A 24,803-nucleotide genomic window follows, 5' to 3' on the forward strand; every position below is an offset into this window, starting at 1 on the left:
CATCGGGCCATTCGCATACTAAAGAATACCTGTTTAAATTACTAGATAATGTAGTTGAGGAAATATGATGAGGACATCGTGCACACGCACGCCCGCACACCACCACCCCTACGCACGTACGTACGCAGGAGGAGGACCCCGCCATCGATCTAGCTCGATGACGACATCCAGGGAGGGCCTCCTAGCTAGAAGACAAGTTTTGGTTCAGAAAAGTGGCCCGATAGTCAAGAAAAGCCCACCATGGGATCTCATGATCGTGGCCCACTCGTCGGATTGGTTTTATATTTTAGGTTTTGCTTATTGTTATTATTTAGAACATCGTGAACGCTTTAGATTTCCTTGTTTGGTTTTTATTTTAGTTTACTTCATCGCCAAGTAATAGGTGTCGCACATGGTGCGAGTTTTTGGGTCTAGGGTTCTCCCTATAAATAGGCACCCTTTGTAGTTCTTTTCATTCATTGAAGTTAATAAAAAATTCCTGCTTTATTTTTCTGCTCTCTTCGTGAGTTGTGGAAGAATTCAAAAGTGGGTGCGAAGCCCTCCCTTTTCGAAGGGCTAACTACCGTGGTGCGAAGCCACATCGATCCCAATTCACCTCCATCTTCCATCATCTTTTTTTTCCATCTTCCCCCATCATCCGTACTTTGAATTTGTCCTTTTGTTGCATCAGATTTCTTCATTGAAGCAGGTTTCCAGATTTCAGCCCGCAGGCGAGCTGAAACTTCGGCGGAGCACCACGCACAAACCGTACATCGGATCGAGCTGAAATTTGGAGGTTTTGGAGTCCATCCCTGGCCGATCAGGGCCAAGGTGGCCTTTTTCTGAATAGTGGGCCCCACACACGTGCGGTCGGGATCACACGCACGTCCGTCTGGACCATTGTTGCTGTCCACACGCGGGATCATCTTTTGGCTCAGGTTTTTATTCTCTTTTATCCTCTCATAGCCATTTTTTCATGAATCCTAACCCTATATTACATGATCCCTAATTGATTTGCCCATTTTTATCACCTTAGGATTCCTTGAATTGAAATTAGGGAATCCCTTGGATTAGGGACTGATTTTATGCATGAGTAGTTGATTTTATTTCACTTTGACATTGTTTGGTTTATAATTTTATTGGTCCAGTCCTAGCCTGTGTCGGCTTGGACCCGCATAGATTCCCCTTTAATTGAATGTTTGGATTTTCATGTGGGATGTGGAATTTGTGTGATTGTTTCTGAATTGGTGTGATCTAAGCCTGCAATCTTGCATATCATATTTAATTTTTCATGTCCTGCATCAAATTTGGTATCAAAGCCTAGGGTTCTTATAGGGCAATTCACCACATATTTAGGGTTTAGTTTGTTTGAGTCCTTCATGCATTTAGTCCATCATATAGAGCTGAATTTTAGTAACAGTGTGTAGTCTCCTTCATATAGAGTCTCGTAGGGTCATTTAGTTTTTAGACGCATATAGTTGTCATAGCAGGTCCTTAGGTTGAGCAAATCAGTGTATGCCCACACGTACGGGTCGCGGCTTCGGTTTGCACCCCACACTAAACATGGAGCAACTACAAGAAACAGTGGCCAAGTTAGCCCAGCAAGTTGAGCCCTTGAATAAGCATTTGGAACAACACATAGATAAACGCCTCGAAGAAATAGAGATCTCCTTCAGGGCAAACCCCACCACTGGGGAGGATGCCCAATCTCAGGCAGTTGGTCAGGAGGTTAGACCAAGGAATGGAGGCGGCCAAGGAGCTGGTCATGGGCGCGTACCTGTGCACTCACCCCGTGAGGGACATCATGATCAATATGACCCAGATGCACAACTCCTCAAGGGAGTTAGAGTAGATGCTCCTACTTTTGATGGTCACTTGGACCCTAAAGCTTTTTTAAATTGGTTGGCGGATATGGACCACTATTTTGAGTGGTATGATATGTCGGATGCTCGACGAGTCCGATTCGCCAAGATGAAGCTTGTGGGTCAAGCAAAGAAGTTTTGGGCAACGGTTGAGCAAAAAAAAGAAAGAGCGAAGAAACTTCCAATAGTCCATTGGGGAGAAATGAAAGAAACGTTGAAAGAGAAGTACCTCCCTTTCTCTTATCGCATGCAGTTGATTGAGGAGTGGCAGTCTCTTCGACAGGGTTCCATGAGTGTTGCTGACTATATTGAGAAATTCGAAGAGTACTCAACCCGCTGTGAGGTTGATGAGGACCCCGTACTCACCCTTGCTCGTTTTAAAATGGGCCTCCGTCCTGAAATTAGGAGAGAATTGCTCGCCAAAGACAGACACTATCGAACAGTTGTACCAACTAGTGTTAGATGTCGAGCAATACCTTAAAACATCTGTGGGAAGGCGGTTTGACTTTCGCAAATCTGGTACTAAGGCCAACCCCTCTGGGGCTAGACCTGACACGGGATTCCAAAACAAACCTTCCCCTAATGTTCAGCCCAGACCTAAGGATGATAAGGGTAAAGAGATTGTCGGGTCTAGTTCACGTGGAAGTGGGGCCACTAGGTGTTTTAGGTGTCAGGGGTTTGGTCACTTTGCTCACCAGTGCGGCACGAGAGAGGGCACCAAAGTACTCCTTATTGATGGGCAAGTAGAAGTAGTGCCCCCAGAGAGTGATAGTGAGGAGGAGGAATATGAGCCAGTCGGAACCCCTAGTGATGAGGAAGAGGGAGCACAAGAGTCTTTGACCCTCGCAATTGTGCGTTGCGCCCTAGCTCAAGCCAAGAACACTGATGACTGGCGCCGCAACACGATCTTCTACACTTATGCAAAATGTGAGGAAAAGAGCTGTAAGATAATCGTGGATAGTGGTAGTTGTGCCAACGTGGCATCGACTAGCACTGTGAGTCGTTTGGGCTTGAAGCTGGAAGCCCATCCTCAGCCCTATAGAGTCTCCTGGGTTGATGAAACATCTATTCCAGTCTCGCACCGCTGTCTTGTCCCTATTCAGTTCGGATCTTATAAAGACAATTTGGTATGATGTTGTTCCTATGGATGTGGGCCATGTCATTCTGGGTAGGCCATGGCTCTATGACAGGGATGTTACCATATTTGGTCGTTCAAATGTGTGTACATTTTGGTTTGAGGGCAAGAAGGTCAAGCTAAATCCTCTACCACCCAAGAATACAACTGGAAAAGAGTTCACCACACAAAGTGGTGTGAGCGGCCCAAAAGAAGTGAAGGAGTCGAAGTCCAAGTCCAAACCGCTCCATATTTTGAATGCCAAAGACTTTGAGCGAGAGACGGAGGCGGACTCGATGATATACGCCCTTGTGGCTAGGGAGAGTGTACCAGATACTAGCGTAGAGTTACCCACTGAGGCCATTCAGGTAGTACATGAGTTTCGTGATGTTTTTCCTGATGATTTACCGAATGAGCTTCCCCCTATGAGGGATATACAGCATGCCATTGATTTAATCCCTAGGGCAACTCTACCAAACCTCCCACCTTACAGAATGAACCCGAAGGAGCACGCTGAGTTGAAGAGGCAGATTGATGAACTCCTAGAGAAGGGTTTCATTCGAGAGAGCATGAGTTCGTGTGCCGTGCCCGCCCTTCTTACACCTAAGAAGGATGGCACATGGAGGATGTGTTGATAGTAGGGCCATCAACAAAATCACAATCAAGTATCGATTTCCCATACCGCGTCTTGATGACATGCTAGATATGATGGCTAATGCTACTATCTTCTCAAAAATCGACCTCAAAAGTGGGTATCACCAAATCCGTATACGCCATGGTGATGAGTGGAAGACGGCCTTCAAGACGAAGGATGGGCTATATGAGTGGCTAGTTATGCCTTTTGGGTTAACTAATGCCCCAAGCACTTTCATGCGTGTGATGACCCAAGTGTTGAGACCCTTCATGGGGAAGTTCCTGGTCGTATACTTTGATGATATCTTGATTTATAGCATGACTAAGGAGCAACACCTCAACCATTTGAGGCAGGTTTGTGGGATCCTTAGGGCCGAGAAGTTGTACGCCAACCTAAAGAAGTGCGCTTTCTTGTCTAGTAGTGTGATCTTCTTAGGTTTTATTGTGTCAGCTGAGGGCGTATCGGTGGATCCCGAGAAGGTCAAGGCCATCGTTAATTGGCCTGAACCCCGCAATATTCATGAGGTGCACAGCTTTCATGGCTTAGCCACCTTTTATAGGCGGTTCATTCGAGGCTTCAGTTCCATTGTGGCTCCCATCACGATGCATAAAAAAGGGAGAGTTTGATGGGATTTTTTGTCCTCGAAGGCCTTCGAGGAGATAAAGGTCAAGATGGCCAAAGCTCCAGTACGCGACTTCCCGATTTTTCAAAAGCTTTTGAAATCGCATGTGACGCGTCAGGAGTGCATAGGGGGAGTACTTAGTCAGGAAGGGCATCCTGTCGCCTTTTTAGTGAGAAACTGAATGAGGCGAAGCAAAGATATTCCACCTATGACAAGGAATTCTACGCGGTAGTGCAATCACTACGCCATTGGCGACATTACCTGTTACCGCAAGAATTCGTCTTGTTCTCAGATCACGAGGCCTTAAAATACTTGAACTCTCAAAAGAAATTAAGCCCCAGGCACGCTAAGTGGGTTCAATTCCTTCAAGAGTACACTTTTGTGCTTAAGCACAAGGCCGGTGTAGAGAATAAGCTTGCCGACGCGTTGAGTCGTCGAGTCGCATTACTCAACTCCATGAGCATTGAAGTTACAGGCTTTGAACGCATCAAAGAAGAGTATTCTGAGTGTTCAGATTTTGGAGTTGTGTATACGTCTTTAATAGAGAGTCCATCAGGAGCTAACAGTGAGTATTTGATTTTGGACGGATATTTGCTTAGGAGTGACCGCTTGTGCATACCACGCACCTCCCTTCGTGATTTTCTTGTCTGGGAGTTACATTCAGGGGGGGTTGCAGGTCATTTCGGTCGTGACAAGACCATTGCCCTAGTGGAGGATAGATTTCATTGGCCAAGCCTCAAGCGGGACGTGGCCAAAATTATAGGGCAATGTCGTACTTGTCAACTGGCAAAGCAAAGGAAACAGAATACAGGATTATATACACCTTTGCCAGTCCCATTCATCCCTTGGCAAGACATCAGTATGGACTTCATGCTTGGACTTCTCAAGACTATTCGAAAGCATGACTCCATATTCGTTGTTGTGGAGCGTTTCTCTAAAATGGCCCACTTCATTCCTTGTTCTAAGACCTCCGACGCCTCTCATGTTGCCAAGCTATTCTTTAGTGAGGTTGTCAAATTGCATGGGTTACCAAAAACCATAGTGTCTGACCGTGACGTGAGATTTATGAGTTACTTTTGGAAGACACTATGGCACATGATGAATACTAGGCTCCAGTTTTCTTTTACTTACCACCCTCAGACCGATGGCCAGACTGAGGTGGTTAATAGGAGCCTAGGGAGTTTACTTCGATGTTTAGTGGGGGAGCATACCAGGACATGGGACGTCGTACTACCCATAGCCGAGTTTACATACAATAGTTCTGTCAATAGGTCCACAGGTCTTAAGTCCTTTTGAAGTCGTTACTGGTTATAAGCCTAGGAAACCTATTGATCTTATCCCCATGTCATTGTCTCATAGGCCATCAGAGTCTGCAGAGTCTTTTACGCATCACATACATTCATTGCATCAAGAAATCAGGCGAAAGATCACTACTAGTAATGAGCATTACAAACTTTCTGCAGACCTACATAGACGTTTCAAAGAGTTCAATATTGGGGACTCTGTGATGGTCCATATCAGGCCCGAGCGGTACCCTCCAGGGGCCGTTCGTAAGTTACACGCGCGTAGCGCTGGACCCTTCAAAATTATAAAGCGAAACGGTCTCAATGCGTATGAGGTAGATCTTCCACCTTCCATGGGAATTAGTTCCACATTCAACGTGGAGGATCTAGTTGCTTTTCAGGAACCCACTGATACTTTGTCCAGCCCTTCGCCCACTCATCCTGATGTCCCAACCTTACCCTTTGATCCATGGCCTCTTCCCGACCTTTCATCCCAGCCTCTGCCTCTCATACCTAGCCTTCACACACCCAGAGAGGAAATAGAGGATATCTTGGACCATGAGATAATTTCCACGTCGGATGGCGGGTTTCAGAAATACCTAGTTAAATAGAAGTCACGCCCAACTTCGGACAGCGCGTGGCTCACTGAGGAGCTTCAGAGACTTGATCCAGACATCCTAGAACGGTTCAGGAGTTTTATTTCGCCAGTGGCGAAATCTTCACAGCCGGGGAGAGTTGATGAGGACATCGTACACACGCACGCCCGCACACCACCACCCCTACGCACGTACGTACGCAGGAGGAGGACCACACCATCGATCTAGCTCGATGACGACGTCCAGGGAGGGCCTCCTAGCTAGAAGACAAGTTTTGATTCAGAAAAGTGGCCCGATAGTTAAGAAAAGCCCACCATGGGATCTCATGATCGTGGCCCACTCGTCAGATTAGTTTTATATTTTAGGTTTTGCTTATTGTTATTATTTAGAACATCGTGAACGCTTTAGATTTCCTTGTTTGGTTTTTATTTTAGTTTACTTCATCGCCAAGTAATAGGTGTCGCACATGGTGCGAGTTTTTGGGTATAGGGTTCTCCCTATAAATAGACACCCTTTGTAGTTCTTTTCATTCATTGAAGTTAATAAAAAATTCCTGCTTTATTTTTCTGCTCTCTTCGTGAGTTGTGGAAGAATTCAAAAGTGGGTGCGAAGCCCTCCCTTTTCGAATGGCTAACTACCGTGGTGCGAAGCCACATCGATCCCAATTCACCCCCATCTTCCATCATCTTTTTTTTCCATCTTCCCCCACCATCCGTACTTTGAATTTGTCCTTTTGTTGCATCAGATTTCTTCATTGAAGCAGGTTTCCAGATTTCAGCCCGCAGGCGAGCTGAAACTTCGGCGGAGCACCACGCACAAACCGTACATCGGATCGAGCTGAAATTTGGAGGTTTTGGAGTCCATCCCTGGCCGATCAGGGCCAAGGTGGCCTTTTTCTGAATAGTGGGCCCCACACACGTGCGGCCGGGATCACACGCACGTCCGTCTGGGCCATTGTTGCTGTCCACACGCGGGATCATCTTTTGGCTCAGGTTTTTATCCTCTTTTATCCTCTCATAGCCATTTTTTCATGAATCCTAACCCTATATTATATGATCCCTAATTGATTTGCCCATTTTTATCACCTTAGGGTTCCTTGAATTGAAATTAGGGAATCCCTTGGATTAGGGACTGATTTTTATGCATGAGTAGTTGATTTTATTTTCCTTTGACATTGTTTGGTTTATAATTTTATTGGTCCAGTCCTAGCCTGTGTCGGCTTGGACCCGCATAGATTCCCCTTTAATTGAATGTTTGGATTTTCATGTGGGATGTGGAATTTGTGTGATTGTTTCTGAATTGGTGTGATCTAAGCCTGCAATCTTGCATATCATATTTAATTTTTCATGTCTTGCATCAAAATATGTGAGAAATACGTTGTCCGGGTAATTACAAACAACGCAACCTCATATGTATCCATCGGTCGTCTTCTTATGGAGAAGACGAGTTGTCTATTTTAGACCCCCTGTATGGCCCATTATGTTGATCTAATATTAAAAGATATAGGTTAGTTATCTTTAAAAGTGATTGCAATGGCTAGAAGAATCACGGTCTTTATGTACAAACACACCATTCTCAGTCGAATGAGAAAACTCACTTAGAGTAACTTACTACGTCTAGCAGTCACCCGTTTCGCTACAGCCTTCTTAACACTATAAAGATTACATATAAAAAAAAATCAAAACTTAGAACCTTTGTAGTGTCGTCGGCCAATTTTACAAGTGGGCCTTGGTCAAAGAAGGCTGAAGGAAAACAAGTTCAACAAACAATCATTTCGCAAAGTTTTTGGACTTGAGTAGTAAAGGCGTTAAAAGCATCCAAGCCCTTAGTCGTTGTGTTGCGATTGGTGGAGGGGATGAGAAGCCTCTTATGGGTTACATATATGATGTAATGGAGAGGGCGATAAATAAGATCATGGGCCATTTTAACTATTGAGTGTGATTACAAGCCCATTATAGATAAAAGATGGGGCATGCAAATGTCATCTCCATTGTATTCGGCTGCCTAAATCCTTAACCCGGCATGTTTATTCGCTTCTCCTAATCTAGCAGATGCATTTACTATACATGTGGTTGGATTTATTGATGTATCGAAAAAAATAATCCAAGATAGAGAAGAACAGGACAATATCTCAGCTCTACTAGACTTCTATACAAAGAGTGAGGATATATTCTTAAGGGACATCATTATGAGGCATCGGAAAATGAAATTGCGCCATAAGTATTATGAATGTTTTAACTCTCTTACAAATATTTTTTTACAATCTAATCTATAAAGTCTAATCTAGCACTGAAGTAACCTATGCCATACTCCTAGGAAAAGCTCGAACGACCTTCAACAAAGGGGTACCTGTAACCAGTGTTCGAATTATCTCCGATATTATCGAAATATCTCCAATATTATCTTTTTCTCCAACTCAGTGATACCAATAACACTGATAGCGATACCGATAACACTGGTAGTATCCGAAATTCCAAGTATTAGCAATGTATCGCTAAGTATCGCCAACGTATCAATATCACTAATGTAATCACCAATATTTTCAACTATGTAAATTCTAAGTGTCGCTTGTATTGTGATGAGGACATCAAATGACCTACTCGGGTGTACCAGAGATGGAGACGACCACCCACATCAACGCATCTTTCTTTGTGGATGGGAGACGAGTTTCAGATGGTGCCCGCCAGGCCATTTTGAAGACCCCACTTGCATTGGACGTGCATCAGGAAGACCCCACTTTGGGATGATGCATGTGGGATACTTAGGAGATTATTTTAATCATAGGATTTCTATCTTGTGTCGATCCGACCGTTGGATATTGTCGATCAAGCCATTGGGCCACCAAATCTTCCTAATCTAGGCCCCTTGGACGCTGATCTTGCTTTCATTATATTTTTTGTTATTTTTAGGATTTATTTGATGGTTGGGATTGATAATAAATGTTTTAGTTTTCTTATTTTGGATGATGGATCACTTAAGTGGCATAGTTGTAATTATGTTGAATTTTAATTTTGAATTTTTTATTTATAAAACCACAAAGGGGAGTAGAGTTCCAACCCTAGTAGAGATTTGAGAAGAGAAAAGGAAGAGAGACTCTCTTGTGTGAAGGAATTTTCCTCTTTATTTTCTAGGATTTTTTTGAAAAAACGCTCCCTTCCAATTAAATTGTGGAAGGGTAGAAGCTTGTTTGGTGGTAGATTCCAAGGTACATCCTTCCTCTTCTACTTCTTCTTCTTCTTCGAAAGGTATTCTTCGTCTTACATCCTTCTTCTCTCTTCTTCGAAAGCTATTCTTCTTATTCTCGTCTTCCTCTTTTCCCTTCCATTACAACCATTTAAACCCTACATCTTCAATTTTCTATTTTCTCCAATTTCTAAAAACCCTAATTCCAAAATCCTCAATTCCCATAAACCCTAATTCTCCATATTTCAAATTTTCCCCTCCTAACCCTAATCATAAAATCTACAAATTTGTCGCTTGAGTGTGGAATGTACCTATGCTAAATTGAAAGTTTTATCCTTCCATCGGTCCTAGTTTTAATTGATTTGTGTGATTTCTTAGCATGCGGGCATGTGATTTAGGTTAAATCAGATTTTATTTCCTATTGTTTACTATTAATTGCTTAGTAGGTTAGCATCTTTTGTTAATTGAATTACTTTATGGACTCTTTCATAATCTCCACGTTGCATGCTAGCATTAAATCATGTGTCCTGCATCATATTGTCAATGCATCAATATCGCCAATGTATCATCAATATTTTTGACTATGTAAATTCTAGGCAATGCTTGTATCATAAGTGTATGTTGAGGGTCAAATATTGTATATTAAACCCCAGTTATTACTTAGATTGACGAACATAATACCGTTTAATGGCCCGCTTTAATCATGTTTGTGATGCAGAGTGTATTTACAAGCATGGACTAAAAAGGAAGCTTAAAGCATGGATTTAACGCTCTGATGACACTAAAGGCAAGGGACGGACTCCAAGGGACTAAGATCGACGGAATCACAAGCCAGGGATCCATGAAAATCGAGAAACTGAAGCTCAAGCGACCTGAAAGTCAGCCAGAATGCAAGATCACTGGGTTTCCATCATCTATTCGGCTCAAAACTTTATACATAGCTCGAGGACCAAAAACTAACCGTACACGTCAAATTTCAGCCATTGGATCCCTCTGGAAGTGGCCCAACGAACAAATCAGCCCATAAATCAGTGATTTGGGACCCGCCTGGTATCTGGAAATGCTTCAATTTTGTTCTCAACGCGTTAAATAGGATTAGGAAGGGAATGGACGGAACGGATTCCACATGTACATCACACTGGACCCCGCATGTACAGCGCGTGTACTTGGGGTACACGCGCGCGCGCCGCACTAGACGACCGATGCGGTCAACAAACGGTTGACCCGTCTTCTTTCCGCACCAGCGTCCAGCGGACGAACGCAGGCTGGCCGTTTTTGGCTAGTGGGCCCCACCCATCATCCCTTTGGCAGATCTGAACCATCCATTGCAACTGGAATGGGGGTTTAACCCACGCCTAGATTTCCTTTTGGCATCATGCAAGTTTCTTCACTTTCCTAGTCGTTAAACACAGGATAGACGGCGGAGCAGAAAGATCGGTGGACCACACCTAATCCAAGCCAAACAAACCGTTTCCAAACAGGTTTTCGAGGGCATTTCAATGGACGGTGTGGATTTTCTTCCTGACGTCAATCAGTGGGACACCAGCCATCACAGCGTGAGGTGCGTCAACTCTGTTTCGCAACAGAGGTTGCGTTCCGTTCCTGTGGGCCACCATGGTCGATCATTCAGATAATTGGGACCGTCCATCAGGCTTAAAAGGGCCCTATAAACATGGCCTAGGTGGCGAAATTTCAAGATACACCGGAGATCAGTCTCGATTTGTCCAAACAGAAGAATGACGGTGCAACGGAAAAGACGGGTGGGACACCAAATTCGGTTTAAAAATTGTCCAATTTTACCGAATTTTCGAGGGCGATCCAATGAATGGATTGGATTTTTCAGTAATTTCCGATAATGGGCCCCACTTTCAACACAGCGTAAGACCGTACGCAGGGATTGCATAAAATTTCCGCACCTGATATGCGCAAAGAAAAACGTCCGCTGCAAGTTTCCACTGACAGCTGCGTAGGAATTCACCGACATCACGCGGCCACTGCCTCCATCAACCTATAAAGAAAGACATGAGAAAGAGGAGAAAAAATCTCGGTTTGGGCTTGGACGATTGCAAGAGAGAGAGAGAGAGAGAGAGAGAGAGAGAGAGAGTTTTGTTCTTTAAAGTTTTAATTTTTTTATTATTTTTTTATTTATTATTATTTGAGAGATCAAGCCCAATCATGTTGGGCTAAACCTCTTAGCTAGGGCTAAGAGGTGAAGCTTGTAGCGTGATGGGGGACTTCTAGCTGGTGCTTTTTATTTACACTGAATTGAATTTGATATTAGTTTGATTTTAATGGAATGTTTTTAGTTTTTAATGGTCTGTTGTGACTAAAATTACAATAGGTCCGCGATAGCTTTGAGCATATTCCTTTCCTTTTTATGTTTATGATGTCAGGAAGCCCTGTTGTTCACCATCGTCTCCTGGGCATGGTCGGATGACTGTACCCTTCCTAACCTTCATAGCATGATGATTGGTTGGTAATTAGTTTAATTCTATTGTCTGCTTTGTCTCCTGGGCATGGTTTGGTGATGGAATCCATTCTAATTCATATACATTTCATCTCTTTAAAATTATATCAGAGGAAGTTCAGTTTAATTTCCATGATTCTTGAAGCAGGCATAAGATCTCCCTGATCTCTACAAGTGGATCCTCTGAATCCCTAGTTTCCTTCCTCTGAATTCCTTAAGTTTTAGCTTAGTATTTCACTATTATTCCTCAAAAATTCATTCGATTCAGATTTCATCTTAATCTAGTTCTAGTTCTAGTGAGTTTCAGACTACGTACAGGTTTCAGTCCCTTGGGATTCAACCTCGGTCTTACCGCGTTTATTACTACATCGCAACCCTATACTTGGGGAGTGAACAAGTTTTTGGCGCCGTTGCCGAGGATTGACGGTTGCGATTCTCTGAAATTAATCAGGTTTAGAATTAGTTTAAGATTAGAATTTTACTAACTTTAGTTTTAGATTTTTATTTCTAGAACTAACTTGTTTTCTTGTTTTGTAGGATCCTGACATAAACTTCTAAATTGATAATCCCTTTCTAATTCCTCTACTTTTTCTATTTTTAGAATTAGGGTTGAGTTTTAGAAATTTTCTAATTTTAGGTTTGGATTTTCTATTTTAGAAACTTTCTAATTCTGGGTCTTCTTTTTAGAAACTAACTTTCTATTTTTAGTGACTTTCTAATTCTAACTCTTTTAGAATCTAACTTTGTTTCCTAATTTATTTTTAGAAATTTTCTACTTGTAGACTTTTTGTTTAAAAACTAACTTTCCTATTTTGTAGGCTTTTAAGATAGAAATTTCTAATTCGGTAAGCTCTTTCTCTACTTTCTATTTTCCAGATCTCTTTTAGTAACCTACTCTCTAGTTTAGGACTTTCCTAATTTATTTTTAGAATTTTTCACTTTCCTTTAGGAATTTCTTCTTTTAGAAACTAGTTTACTTTTATCTTTCTTTTTAATGATTTTCTAATTTTAGATCTTCTCTTTAGAAACTGACTTGTTTTGTTTTCTTTTGCAGGTTTTTACTTAGGGCTTCCAATTTGGTAACTTCTTTCCAACCCGCTCTTTCCTTCTAGATTTTCTTTTCCTTTCTTAGGATTAGGTTTCAAATTTAATTGAGGGCTGTGAGTGTTTCATGCCCAAGTGGGCCCGTAACAACACTCAACGTCTCCTGACTGAAGGAGGATTGGTTGAAGGGTTAACTATCCATCGCAGGACTAGACATCACTCGAAATCCCCTGAGTTAATTGAAGTGATGGCTGAAAACCAACCTCTTCTACCCCAACCTAGGGTGGAAGACATTCAGGATGAGAATGAGGTGCATCAAGCACCCCCGCCTCGTACTTTACGAGATTATTTACAACCAGCGGGGGTGAGTACGCCCTCATGCATGATTTTTCCTGAAAATGCAGGACATATGGACATCAAGCCAGGGGTTATCCAACTCCTTCCTAAGTTCCATGGGCTTGAATCTGAAGAACCATATCTACATTTGAAAGAGTTTGATGAGATCATAGCCACTTTATATTTTCAAAATGTGTCTGAGGACACAGTCAGGCTGAGACTCTTTCCTTTTTCCTTAAAGGAGAAGGCTAAGACGTGGTTACATTCACTGCGTCCTAGATCCATTGGCACATGGAATGATATGCAGAGGGAATTTATAAAGAAATTTTTTCCACATCATAAAACGATTACCCTTCGAAAAGCAATCATGAACTTCACCCAAAAGGAGGATGAAACATTTTACCAATGTTGGGAAAGGTTCAAGGATTTGGTCAGTTCATGCCCACAACACGGCTTTGAAAGGTGGCGCATCACAAATTTTTTCTACGATGGACTGACATCTTCCATGCGCCAAATGGTCGAGACAATGTGTAATGGAGAATTCATTAATAAAAATGTTGACGAGGTATGGGATTACCTCGATAGTCTTGCTGAAAAAACACAATCATGGGATTATTACCTAAAACCAAACACCACGTCTAGGCCGACTCAATCTAAGGAGAAAGGTGGATTGTATCTCTTGAAAGAAGAGGATGATCTCAAGTATAAAGTGACTACGCTCATAAGGAAAGTTGAGGCCATGGAAGGAAAGAAGGATAAGGTTAATGAAAGTGTTTGCGGCATCTGTGATTGCAACATTCGTACAACTGAAAATTGTCCTACAAGACCCGCCTTTCAAGAAGTGTTGAATGAACAATCCAATGCCATAAATAATTATCAAAGACCTTTCAATGGACCAACCTCTAATACGTACAATCCTGGTTGGAAAAATCATCCAAACTTTAGTTGGAGAAATGGACAAACTGCTACCCCTCAAGGTCTCTTCAATCAAAATCCAAATCAGGGGAAACCTCAAGAAGAACCGGTTCAAAATTCCATGCAAGAGCTGACCCAGGCAATGCGAGACTTTATGCAAAAGATGGATTCACATATGACGGTTATAGAAAAGGGGATGCTTCCTGCACAACCGCTCCCCAATCCTAAACTGCAATACGAGATAAGTGATCCCAGCTCTTCAAATCAAATGGGGCACGCTAAATCCATCACCACTCTTAGGAGTGGGAAGATCATTGATAAAACCCTTCCGGTTAGGCTCGAAAAGCCTCAAGAACCAGAAGAGGACAACAATAATGGATCTAGTGAGGCCCCACAAAAATTAGAACCAGAACTTCTAGAAAAGCCAGTTGCTCCATTTCCCCAACGGTTGGTCGCACCAAAACCTCTCTCTAACTCTCAGGATATCCTAGAGGTGTTGAAACAAGTGAAAGTCAACATTCCTCTGCTTGATGTCGTAAAACAGATACTTTCATATGCCAAATTCTTAAAAGACTTATGCACGACCAAACGACGGCAGAGTATTCAAAAAAAGATCTTCTTGACTAAGAAAGTGAGTGTCATCCTAAAGCAATACGTGCCACAGAAATCCAAAGATCCTGGTAGCCCAACCATATCATGTGTAATCGGGGACCATCGAATTGATCACGCACTTCTCGACTTAGGAGCGAGCATCAATCTGATTCCCTACTCGGTATACAAACAGTTAGGTTTGGGTGAATTAAAACCCACCCTAACCACACTACAACTTGCTGATCGCTCTGTTCGTGTACCCAGAGGGATAATTGAGGATGTGTTGGTCCAAGTTGATAAATTTTACTACCTTGTAGATTCTATCATCCTGGACACCGAACCTATCAATAACATGAGCACTCGGATTCCCGTCATTCTTGGTCGCTCATTCCTTGCCACTTCAAACGCAATTATCAATTCCAGGAATGGTGTCATGACTATGTCTTTTGGGAATATGACATTGGAGTCAAACATCTTTTTCAATAACGGCAGAAACTTAGAGGATGATGACGATTTCCACGACATTAACATGATTGACTCTTTAGTGGAAGATACGACACCTCTGACCTTATCCTTTGACCCTCTAGAGATGTGTCTGGCCCACTCCCATGATTTTGATAATGACATGATTAGGGAGACGTGTGCCTTGCTTGATACTGCACCGGTACTTGAAGTTAACCGGTGGAGGCCACAATTTGAAGAGTTGCCCCAAACCGATGTAGTGCCTCTACCATCTACCCTCAAGCCACCGAAGCTTGACCTAAAACCTTTGCCTTCTGATTTGAAATATGTCTATTTAGGTCAAGATGAGACATACCCGGTGGTGATCTCTGCCCACCTGGAGAGAGAACAGGAGAGTATGCTCATATCTACTCTCATTGAGCATAAGGGGGCCCTTGGATGGACGATAGCGGACCTCAAGGGGATCGACCCCTCGATTTGTACTCACCGCATATATCTTGAGGATAATGCTAAGACCGCTCGGCAATCACAACGTAGACTAAATCCAAACATGAGGGAAGTGGTTAAGGCCGAGGTTCTTAAACTATTGGATGTGGGTATCATATACCCCATATCCGATAGTCAATGGGTGAGTCCAACTCAGGTAGTTCCTAAGAAGTCCAGGATCACCATCGTAGCCAATGCCAATAATGAACTCGTGCCAACTAGAGTTACTACTGGTTGGAGAATGTGCATTGACTATAGGAAGCTGAATACCGTCACGAGGAAGGACCACTTTCCTTTGCCCTTCATTGATCAAATCTTGGAAAGGCTAGCTGGTCATTCCTATTATTGTTTCCTTGACGGGTATTCGGGCTACAATCAGATTGAAATCGCCCCTGAGGACCAGGAAAAGACTACATTTACATGTCCCTACGGCACCTTTGCCTACAGAAGGATGTCATTCGGATTATGTAATGCCCCTGCCACCTTTCAGCGATGTATGATGAGTATCTTTTCTAACATGGTGGGAAAATATCTAGAGGTCTTCATGGACAATTTCTCTGTTTTCGGTTCATCTTTCAGCGAGTGCTTGGAGAGTCTTAAATGTGTGCTGAGAAGATGTGAAGAAAAGAACTTGGTACTTAATTGGGAGAAGTGTCATTTCATGGTTCATAAGGGAATTGTCCTTGGACATATTATCTCGTCCAAAGGAATCGAGGTGGATAAGGCAAAAATCGATCTTATCTCTAACCTACCTCCACCCAAGAACATTAGAGACGTGCGATCCTTCTTAGGACACGCAGGATTTTACAGGCAATTCATAAAGGACTTTAGTCTCCTCTCTCGTCCTTTATGTAATCTACTTCAAAAGGATGCACCATACGAGTGGACTGAGACATGTCAGGAAGCTTTCACTAAGCTTAAGGGCATGTTGACTAGTGCACCCATCATACAACCACCCGACTGGGGCATTCCTTTTGAACTTATGTGCGACGCATCTGATTATGCTCTTGGGGCGGTTCTAGGCCAGCAAAAAGATAAAAAACCCTACGTTATTCATTATGCGAGTAAGACTCTAAATCCTGCCCAAGTGAACTACTCGACTACGGAAAAGGAACTCTTGACCGTAGTGTTCGCTTTGGACAATTTTTTGTCCTACTTGATTGGATCCAAGATCATTATATACACTGATCACGCGGCGCTCAAGTATCTTCTGTCTAAGAATGATGCTAAGCCCCGCCTGATACGATGGATCCTCCTACTCCAGGAATTTGACCTAGAAATAAAAGATAAAAAGGGAGTAGAGAACGTAGTGGCTGACCATCTTTCTCGCCTTAATCCCTCTGATTCCCTTGAAACGACACATATCAATGACATGTTCCCTAATGAACAATTGTTTGGAGTCTCCTATTCACCTTGGTTCGCTGATATTGCTAATTATCTTGCCACAGGTTCCATACCGACACATTGGACTGCACAAGATAAGAAGAAATTCTTTACCAAGGTACGCAACTTTTTCTGGGACGATCCATATTTATTTAAATATTGCCCAGACCAAATCTTGAGGAGATGTGTGCCAGACGATGAGCATCAGAGTGTCATCTCCTTTTGACACTCACATGTGGTGGTCACTTTTCTGCCAAAAAGACCACAGCCAAGATTTTGCAGTGTGGTTTTTACTGGCCCACTATGTTCAGGGACACTCATGAGTTTTGCAAGGCTTGTGAGCGTTGTCAAAAATTAGGAGCATTGTCCCGTCGAAATATGATGCCTTTGAATCCCATCCTTATCATAGAAGCATTTGATTGTTGGGGCATCGATTTCATGGGACCATTCCCCCAATCATTTGGAAATTTGTATATTTTGCTCGCCGTAGATTATGTCACTAAATGGGTCGAAGCAATTCCGTGCCGAAATAATGACCATCGCACGGTCATTAAATTCTTAAAAGAGAACATCTTTTCGCGGTTCGGGACGCCTCGAGCCATCATTAGTGATGGGGGCTCACACTTTTGTAATAGACCATTCGAGAACTTAATGAAGAAATACGGTATCTCTCACAAGGTGAGCACCCCATACCATCCACAGACAAGTGGACAAGCTGAGATTTCCAATAGGGAGATCAAACATATCCTAGAGAAAACGGTTAACTCTGATCGTAAGGATTGGTCAATCCGATTGACCGATGCCTTATGGGCATACCGTACTGCTTTTAAAACCCCTATTGGAATGTCTCCCTTTAGACTTGTCTATGGGAAAGCTTGTCACTTGCCTGTGGAGTTGGAACATAAAGCGTACTGGGCGATCAAAAATTTGAATTTCAATCTGGACAACGCTGGCTCGCTACGTAAACTTCAATTAAATGAACTTGAAGAAATCCGGAACGATGAGTACGAGAACTCGAGAATTTAGAAGGACAGGATGAAGGCATTTCATGATCAACATATTCTACGGAAATCATTCACGCCAGGTCAGAAAGTCCTTTTGTATGACTCTCGACTTCATCTCTTTCCGGGTAAGCTTCGATCTCGTTGGACCGGCCCTTACATTGTTGTTACTGCTTATCCGCATGGGACCGTTGAGATAAGAGATCCCGACAATGGCAAAGAGTTTAAAGTAAATGGACATCGATTAAAACAATTTGTCGAGAAATTTGATTCAGAGGACATGTCCATGCCTCTGACTGCTCCTGTTTACCAGGATTGATCTCCTAGTCTGATGGAGGTATAGGTAGGTTTATCGCTTTCATAAGACTAGGGTAGTTTGCTTTATTTGTCTGGCTGAAGACGGTAAACTTAGCGCTCCTGGGAGGCAACCCAGCTTTTTATTTTATTTTATTTTATTTTAGTTAGTTCAAATGTTTGTGGGTAACATTGCTACAAACCCTCACGAGACTACAACTCGTCCACTAGGGGCAACCTAGGGGTTTAAAGGCTTGTTGCATACGCTAAATGCAATCGAGAGCACCTGCGAAAGTGGTGTAGGTAGAATTTTATTTTTGTTATTTTTTTCTTCTGTTGGTTTCTCTCTTGTGTTGACCCGCTCTTACGTAGATATCTTTGGAAAGCCTCTTGATTCTTTCGTCCAGGTACTATCTTTCCATCACTCCTCTTATATTTTCGTTGTCCCATGTGCATTGCATGCTTATTTCTTTTACATTGAGGACAATGTAGATTTTAGGTTGGGGGTGGGAGATTAGGTTTCCTAATCAGTGTTTTCTTGGTCTTGAGCAAAAATTGTGAAAATTTTTAAATTTTTCTGGAATTTCGTAACATTAAGGTTTCATTCGATATTGAAGGATTAATTTGGTGATCACTAAGCTTAAAAGGAACTAACCTGAGAAATTGAAAGGATTGGGCGAATGGTCTACACCATAGGTTTGCTCCCTATAGGTGTAGATTTAATTCCCCATGGATGATATGTGAAAAAAGTTGGGTGTACAGTCTTCATCATAGGTTTGCTCCCTGTAGGTGAGGATTTGATTCCCCTTCTTGACGTTACTTTTACTAGAAAAATAAAAATAAAAATAAAAAATGATGAAAAGATGATTTGTGAGGCAAGTTTTGGTAATTCTTGTGTTGGTTACCAATGATATTCTGAGATAGAGAAGTGAATTTTAATGATGATGAGCCGAGATTAGACTATACACCCATGGAACTTAATGTTTAGAATTGTTCTGATTGATGGATTAATACTTCGAACTCGACTATGAATTTATCGTGCGCACAAGTCCAGGAGATAGTAATGCCCAACATTCATGAATCATAGAATTCTAGGATCTGGATTATTTTTCAAAAATCATTCAATTTTATAGAAATTGTCCTGTAATTTCCAACTTATTTTCGCATATTTTGCTCAGGATTAGCAAAATGCTAGTTGGGGATTGTGTTGAGGGTCAAATATTGCATATTAGACCCCAGTTATTGCTTGGATTGACGAACATGATACCCTTTAATGGCCCGCTTTAATCATGTTTGTGATGCAGAGTGTATTTCCGAGCATGGACTAAAAAGGAAGCTTAAAGTATGGATTTAACGCTCTGATGACACTAAAGGCAAGGGACGGACTCCAGGGGACCAAGATCGACGGAATCACAAGCCAGGGATCCGCGAAAATCGAGAAACTGAAGCTCAAACGACCTGAAAGTCAGCCAGAATGCAAGATCACTGGGTTTCCATCATCTGTTCGGCTCAAAACTTTATACATAGCTCGAGGACCAAAAACTAACCGTACACGTCAAATTTCAGCCATTGGATCCCTCTGGAAGTGGCCCAACGGACAGATCAGCCCATAAATCAGTAATTTGGGACCCGCCTGGTATCTGGAAATGCTTCAATTTTGTTCTCAACGCGTTAAATAGGATGAGGAAGGGAATGGACGAAACGGATTCCACATGTACATCACACTGGACCCCGCATGTACAGCACGTGTACATGGGGTACACGCGCGCGCGCCGCACCAGACGACCGATGCGGTCAACAGACGGTTGACCCGTCTTCTTTCCGCACCAGCGTCCAGCGGACGAACGCAGGCTGGCCGTTTTTGGCTAGTGGGCCCCACCCATCATCCCTTTGGCAGATCTGAACCATCCATTGCATCCGGAATGGGGGTTTAACCCACGCCTAGATTTCCTTTTGGCATCATGCAAGTTTCTTCACTTTCCTAGTCGTTAAACACAGGATGGACGGCGAAGCAGAAAGATCGGTGGACCACACCTAATCTAAGCCAAACAAACCGTTTCCAAACGGTTTTTCGATGGCATTTCAATGGACAGTGTGGATTTTCTTCCTGACGTCAATCAGTGGGACACCAGCCATCACAGCGTGACGTGCGTCAACTCTGTTTCGCAACAGAGGTTGCGTTCCGTTCCTGTGGGCCACCATGGTCGATCATTCAGATAATTGGGACTGTCCATCAGGCTTAAAAGGGCCCTATAAACATGGCCTAGGTGGTGAAATTTCAAGATACACCGGAGATCAGTCTCGATTTGTCCAAACAGAAGAATGACGGTGCAACGGAAAAGACGGGTGGGACACCAAATTCGGTCTAAAAATTGTCCAATTTTACCGAATTTTCGAGGGCGATCCAATGAATGGATTGGATTTTTCAGTAATTCCCGATAATGGGCCCCACTTTCAACACAGCGTAAGATCGTACGCAGGGATTGCATAAAATTTCCGCACCTGATATGCGCAAAGAAAAACGTCCGCTGCAAGTTTCCACTGACAGCTGCGTAGGAATTCACCGACATCACGCGGCCACCGCCTCCATCAGCCTATAAAGAAAGACATGAGAAAGAGGAGAAAAAATCTCGGTTTGGGCTTGGACGATTGCAAGAGAGAGAGAGAGAGAGAGAGAGAGAAGATAGAGAGTTTTGTTCTTTAAAGTTTTAATTTTTTTATTATTTTTTTATTTATTATTATTTGAGAGATCAAGCCCAATCATGTTGGGCTAAACCTCTTAGCTAGGGCTAAGAGGTGAAGCTTGTAGCGTGATGGGGGACTTTTAGCTGGTGTTTTTTATTTACACTGAATTTGATATTAGTTTGATTTTAATGGAATGTTTTAGTTTTTAATGGTCTGTTGTGACTAAAATTACAATAGGTCTGCGATAGCTTTGATCATATTCCTTTCCTTTTTATGTTTATGATGTCAGGAAGCCCTGTTGTTCACCATCGTCTCCTGGGCATGGTCGGATGACTGTACCCTTCCTAACCTTCATAGCATGATGATTGGTTGGTAATTAGTTTAATTCTATTGTCTGCTTTGTCTCCTGGGCATGGTTTGGTGATGGAATCCATTCTAATTCATATACCTTTCATCTCTTTAAAATTATATCAGAGGAAGTTCAGTTTAATTTCCATGATTCTTAAAGCAGGCATAAGATCTCCCTGATCTCTACAAGTGGATCCTCTGAATCCCTAGTTTCCTTCCTCTGAATTCCTTAAGTTTTAGCTTAGTATTTTACTATTATTCCTCAAAAATTCATTCGATTTAGATTTCATCTTAATCTAGTTCTAGTTCTAGTGAGTTTCAAACTACGTACAGGTTTCAGTCCCTTGGGATTCGACCTCGGTCTTACCGAGTTTATTACTACATCGCAACCCTATACTTGGGGAGTGAACAATGTATCGACGATATTTTCATAATATCGCCAATGTATTGATATCATCAAAATTTTGTTAATTGGGAAAAAAATTTATTTCAATTCTTTTTCATGGGCACATGGTTGTATGTAATTTGTCATTGATAATATTAATAATGTCTCGATATTAACGATTTCGCAACTTGCGCGATATTGAGACCCCAATCTTTCATTTCCTTTTCGATTGTTGATGATTTCTTAATGAAATATCACGTGTTGTTGATAATTTGCAATATCGATGAATGTTTGAATGGAAGGTTGGATGGTTAAATAGGCCAGATGGGATGGTTGGATTAATTTCTTACAACAACACATGCTTTTAAGGTCTTTTTTGCATTTTTTAAAATTTCTAAATATGCAAGTATGTGCATTTTAACATCTTCTGAAGTTTCGCTGAAAATTCCACTGTTTTTCTCATGTTTTCCCGCATTTCTGGTTATCAACGATATTATCAGCAATATCGATATTGTTTCCGTATCCCTGTCCATCAAAACTTGTAGCAATACCAATACTTCGAACACTACCTGTACCCAAAACCGACACAGGTGGGTAGGTAGAGAATACCTAGAGGTGCGAGACAACTCTCTCTAAAGAACCTATTTAAATTATTTTTCTCAGCTGACTGATGGGTTGCTAATGGAGTGGACCCAAATAGGAAGGATCCAACTTTTAAAAAGCTGGCCATGAGGATTCTTAGACTCAAGTGTTCTGCCTGCGATTGCAAACGCAACTAGAGCACGTCAATAAGTTTGGAATGAAAATGTTAATATGTTAGTATGTTACAGACTTATAGTTTGGTAATTGTAACTTCAACTTTTAAGTGTAAGCCAATTAGTTAATTAGCTAATGTCAAATTCACTTTCTTTCATGCATATTCACACCAAGAAATTGAATCGCCTTGAGCAAAAGAATCTCAATGACTTGGTCTTCGTCCAATATGATCAAAAATTGTGAGAAAGATTACAGACTAGGAAAGAAAAGCATGATTTCTTTAACTTTATCTGCTTACATGAGCTGGATGCATATGACGAGTACCTCGTAGAGACAGGGGACCCGGTATTTACTAGTGAAGACCTGACATAGGCGCAAGTTGAAAATGTCGCATTCAGGATCAACACCTGTAGAAGGTACTTCTACTTCTGCTCGAAATGAGGGGGAAGTAGTAGTAGTCAACCCATGGAAGAGATTGAGGAGATAGAAGAAGGAAGAGATGATCAAGCTGAAGATCCACCATTGGATGTTGATGAAGTATTAGTACATACAAACCATGAAGAAACATAAGAAGAAAAAGTGTATATAGAAGAAGGAGACGACTCAGATGATGACAGTGGTGGTGGTGATCAAATGCCACAATAGCAAATAAATCAATGTATGTAGTCGCATTTACCACTTAGTATTATTTTGTTAGTGACTTAGTGTATAACTTATTGACTTGTAAATTATATTTTCATTTTCTACAATTAATAATAAATAAATAGCTTCTTCATTTTGTTTGCTTACTAAGTGTTAGTTGATATTTGTTAACTATATTATCGAATGTTGATAACTTGATGTTTAATTTATTGTTTAATTGATTTTATTTCAATCAAATGTATTTTAAACATATGCATTAGTTATCCATACATATGCATTAGTTATCCATTAACTTAGGAAAGTTCCCTCTAGTTTCTTATATATATTTTTTTTCATTTTTTCTTATTTTTCCCCTATTTTTCTGATTTTTTAAAATATTTCAAAAAAAATTTAAAAATTATATGCGACCACATATGCGATTGTGCAATTGCATATGTGATATGACAACATTGCCGACAACCAATGATTATATACCTGATTCATGGTTTTTTTTTTTTTTCCTTCTTTCTTTCATGGAATTTGAGTTTTGAACCAAATTGCATATTAGACAGCCTTGCTCAACCCAACATTAATGTCCAAGTAGAAAACAAAGAGCACAAATGCAATAAAAGCATGAGCCTACATGATAGAGATGGATAAAAAGAGGAAGATGCGGATGAATATTAACAGCAGGGTTTTAATTATCAGTTACTAATACAGCCATATCGTAACCATATCAGCCACAACTATTACACACTACAGGGATGAATTTGTCAGTTATGAAAAAATGGACCATGTCAACCAATACGGGCTGATACATGCTGATACCACTATAAAGGCCCTACTCTGAATTTTGTTTTCTTCTCTCATTTTTCTGCTTCTTAATTCATTGTAACCATGGAGAAAACCTAGAAACTAACTTTAGCCTAGATTTAGGCCTCTGTTGAGGATAGAAACACAAGATTCTTAGTGGGATTCGATGAATCAAAAGGGAACCGACCATTTTGGGAAATATCGGGAACGGACCATTTTGGGAAATATCATGAGGGGTAATCAATCACTTTTTTTCTTTTTTTAAATCTTCTTTTTATTGTATTTATACGTAATGAGCCCTAATCCACCAAATCATGCTTGGTTTGTGCTGGATTAGTGCCTATTTGGTTGGCTTTCAGCAGGCCAAACTGATGAACAGCATTCTTATGAAAGAATGGTCTGATACATCATTGAATAAATGTTTATAACACACGCGCGCGCGTGCACACACAAACAAACAAACAAAGATAGATTCTGGTGTTCTATATGTTTTCTTTTCTGGCCTGACCAATACACACACCAACATGCTTACTCAAAACCTTGATCAACAGAAAGGTGATAACCAAGATGATAAACGGAAACAAAAGCTCTCACCTCAATGTAAGAGGCAGCAACATCAGAGTGCTTTTCATTTGTCCTGGCAATGAAGATATCCCAAAAAACAGACCACCATTCAAAGAGAAAACCACCAGGTGCATCAATCGCTGAAATCCCAAACCAGCCACAAACTTTAAACGAACCCAAAAGGAGAAAGGAAAATTTCAAAAATCAAAATATGTTTTTTCACTAATATCTATGTAAACTTACCAACAGGATCCGAAGACACTTTTCCTTCAGCTTGAAACGCCTTTGCCGATGCATGCAAATTCCTCTTCAGAAAATAATCATAAATGTACACATCCAACCTGTTTTTAACAACCCAAGAATACAACATCAGAGAGAG

At 41.6% G+C, this 24,803-nt stretch overlaps 1 protein-coding gene and 1 non-coding gene across 3 annotated transcripts in view; both read right to left on the reverse strand.

Annotated features, from left to right (window-relative positions):
• Nucleotides 1-24,803, reverse strand: part of LOC131255344 (transcriptional corepressor LEUNIG-like) — a 67,760-nt gene that overhangs the window by 41,970 nt on the left and 987 nt on the right. For both annotated transcript variants that reach the window (XM_058256048.1, XM_058256046.1), the window contains exons 2-3: nucleotides 24,668-24,765; nucleotides 24,455-24,564 (exon numbers count right to left, since the gene is read on the reverse strand). In XM_058256048.1, coding sequence (XP_058112031.1) covers nucleotides 24,455-24,564; nucleotides 24,668-24,765 — 208 coding nt within the window. The remainder of the gene's footprint in view (nucleotides 1-24,454; nucleotides 24,565-24,667; nucleotides 24,766-24,803) is intronic.
• On the reverse strand, nucleotides 13,470-13,576 carry LOC131223063 (small nucleolar RNA R71). Its single transcript, XR_009160280.1, has one exon. It is a non-coding gene; the product is annotated as a small nucleolar RNA R71 (small nucleolar RNA).

Source organism: Magnolia sinica, chromosome 1 (genome assembly GCF_029962835.1).
Source record: "Magnolia sinica isolate HGM2019 chromosome 1, MsV1, whole genome shotgun sequence".
Lineage (NCBI taxonomy): Eukaryota > Viridiplantae > Streptophyta > Magnoliopsida > Magnoliales > Magnoliaceae > Magnolia > Magnolia sinica.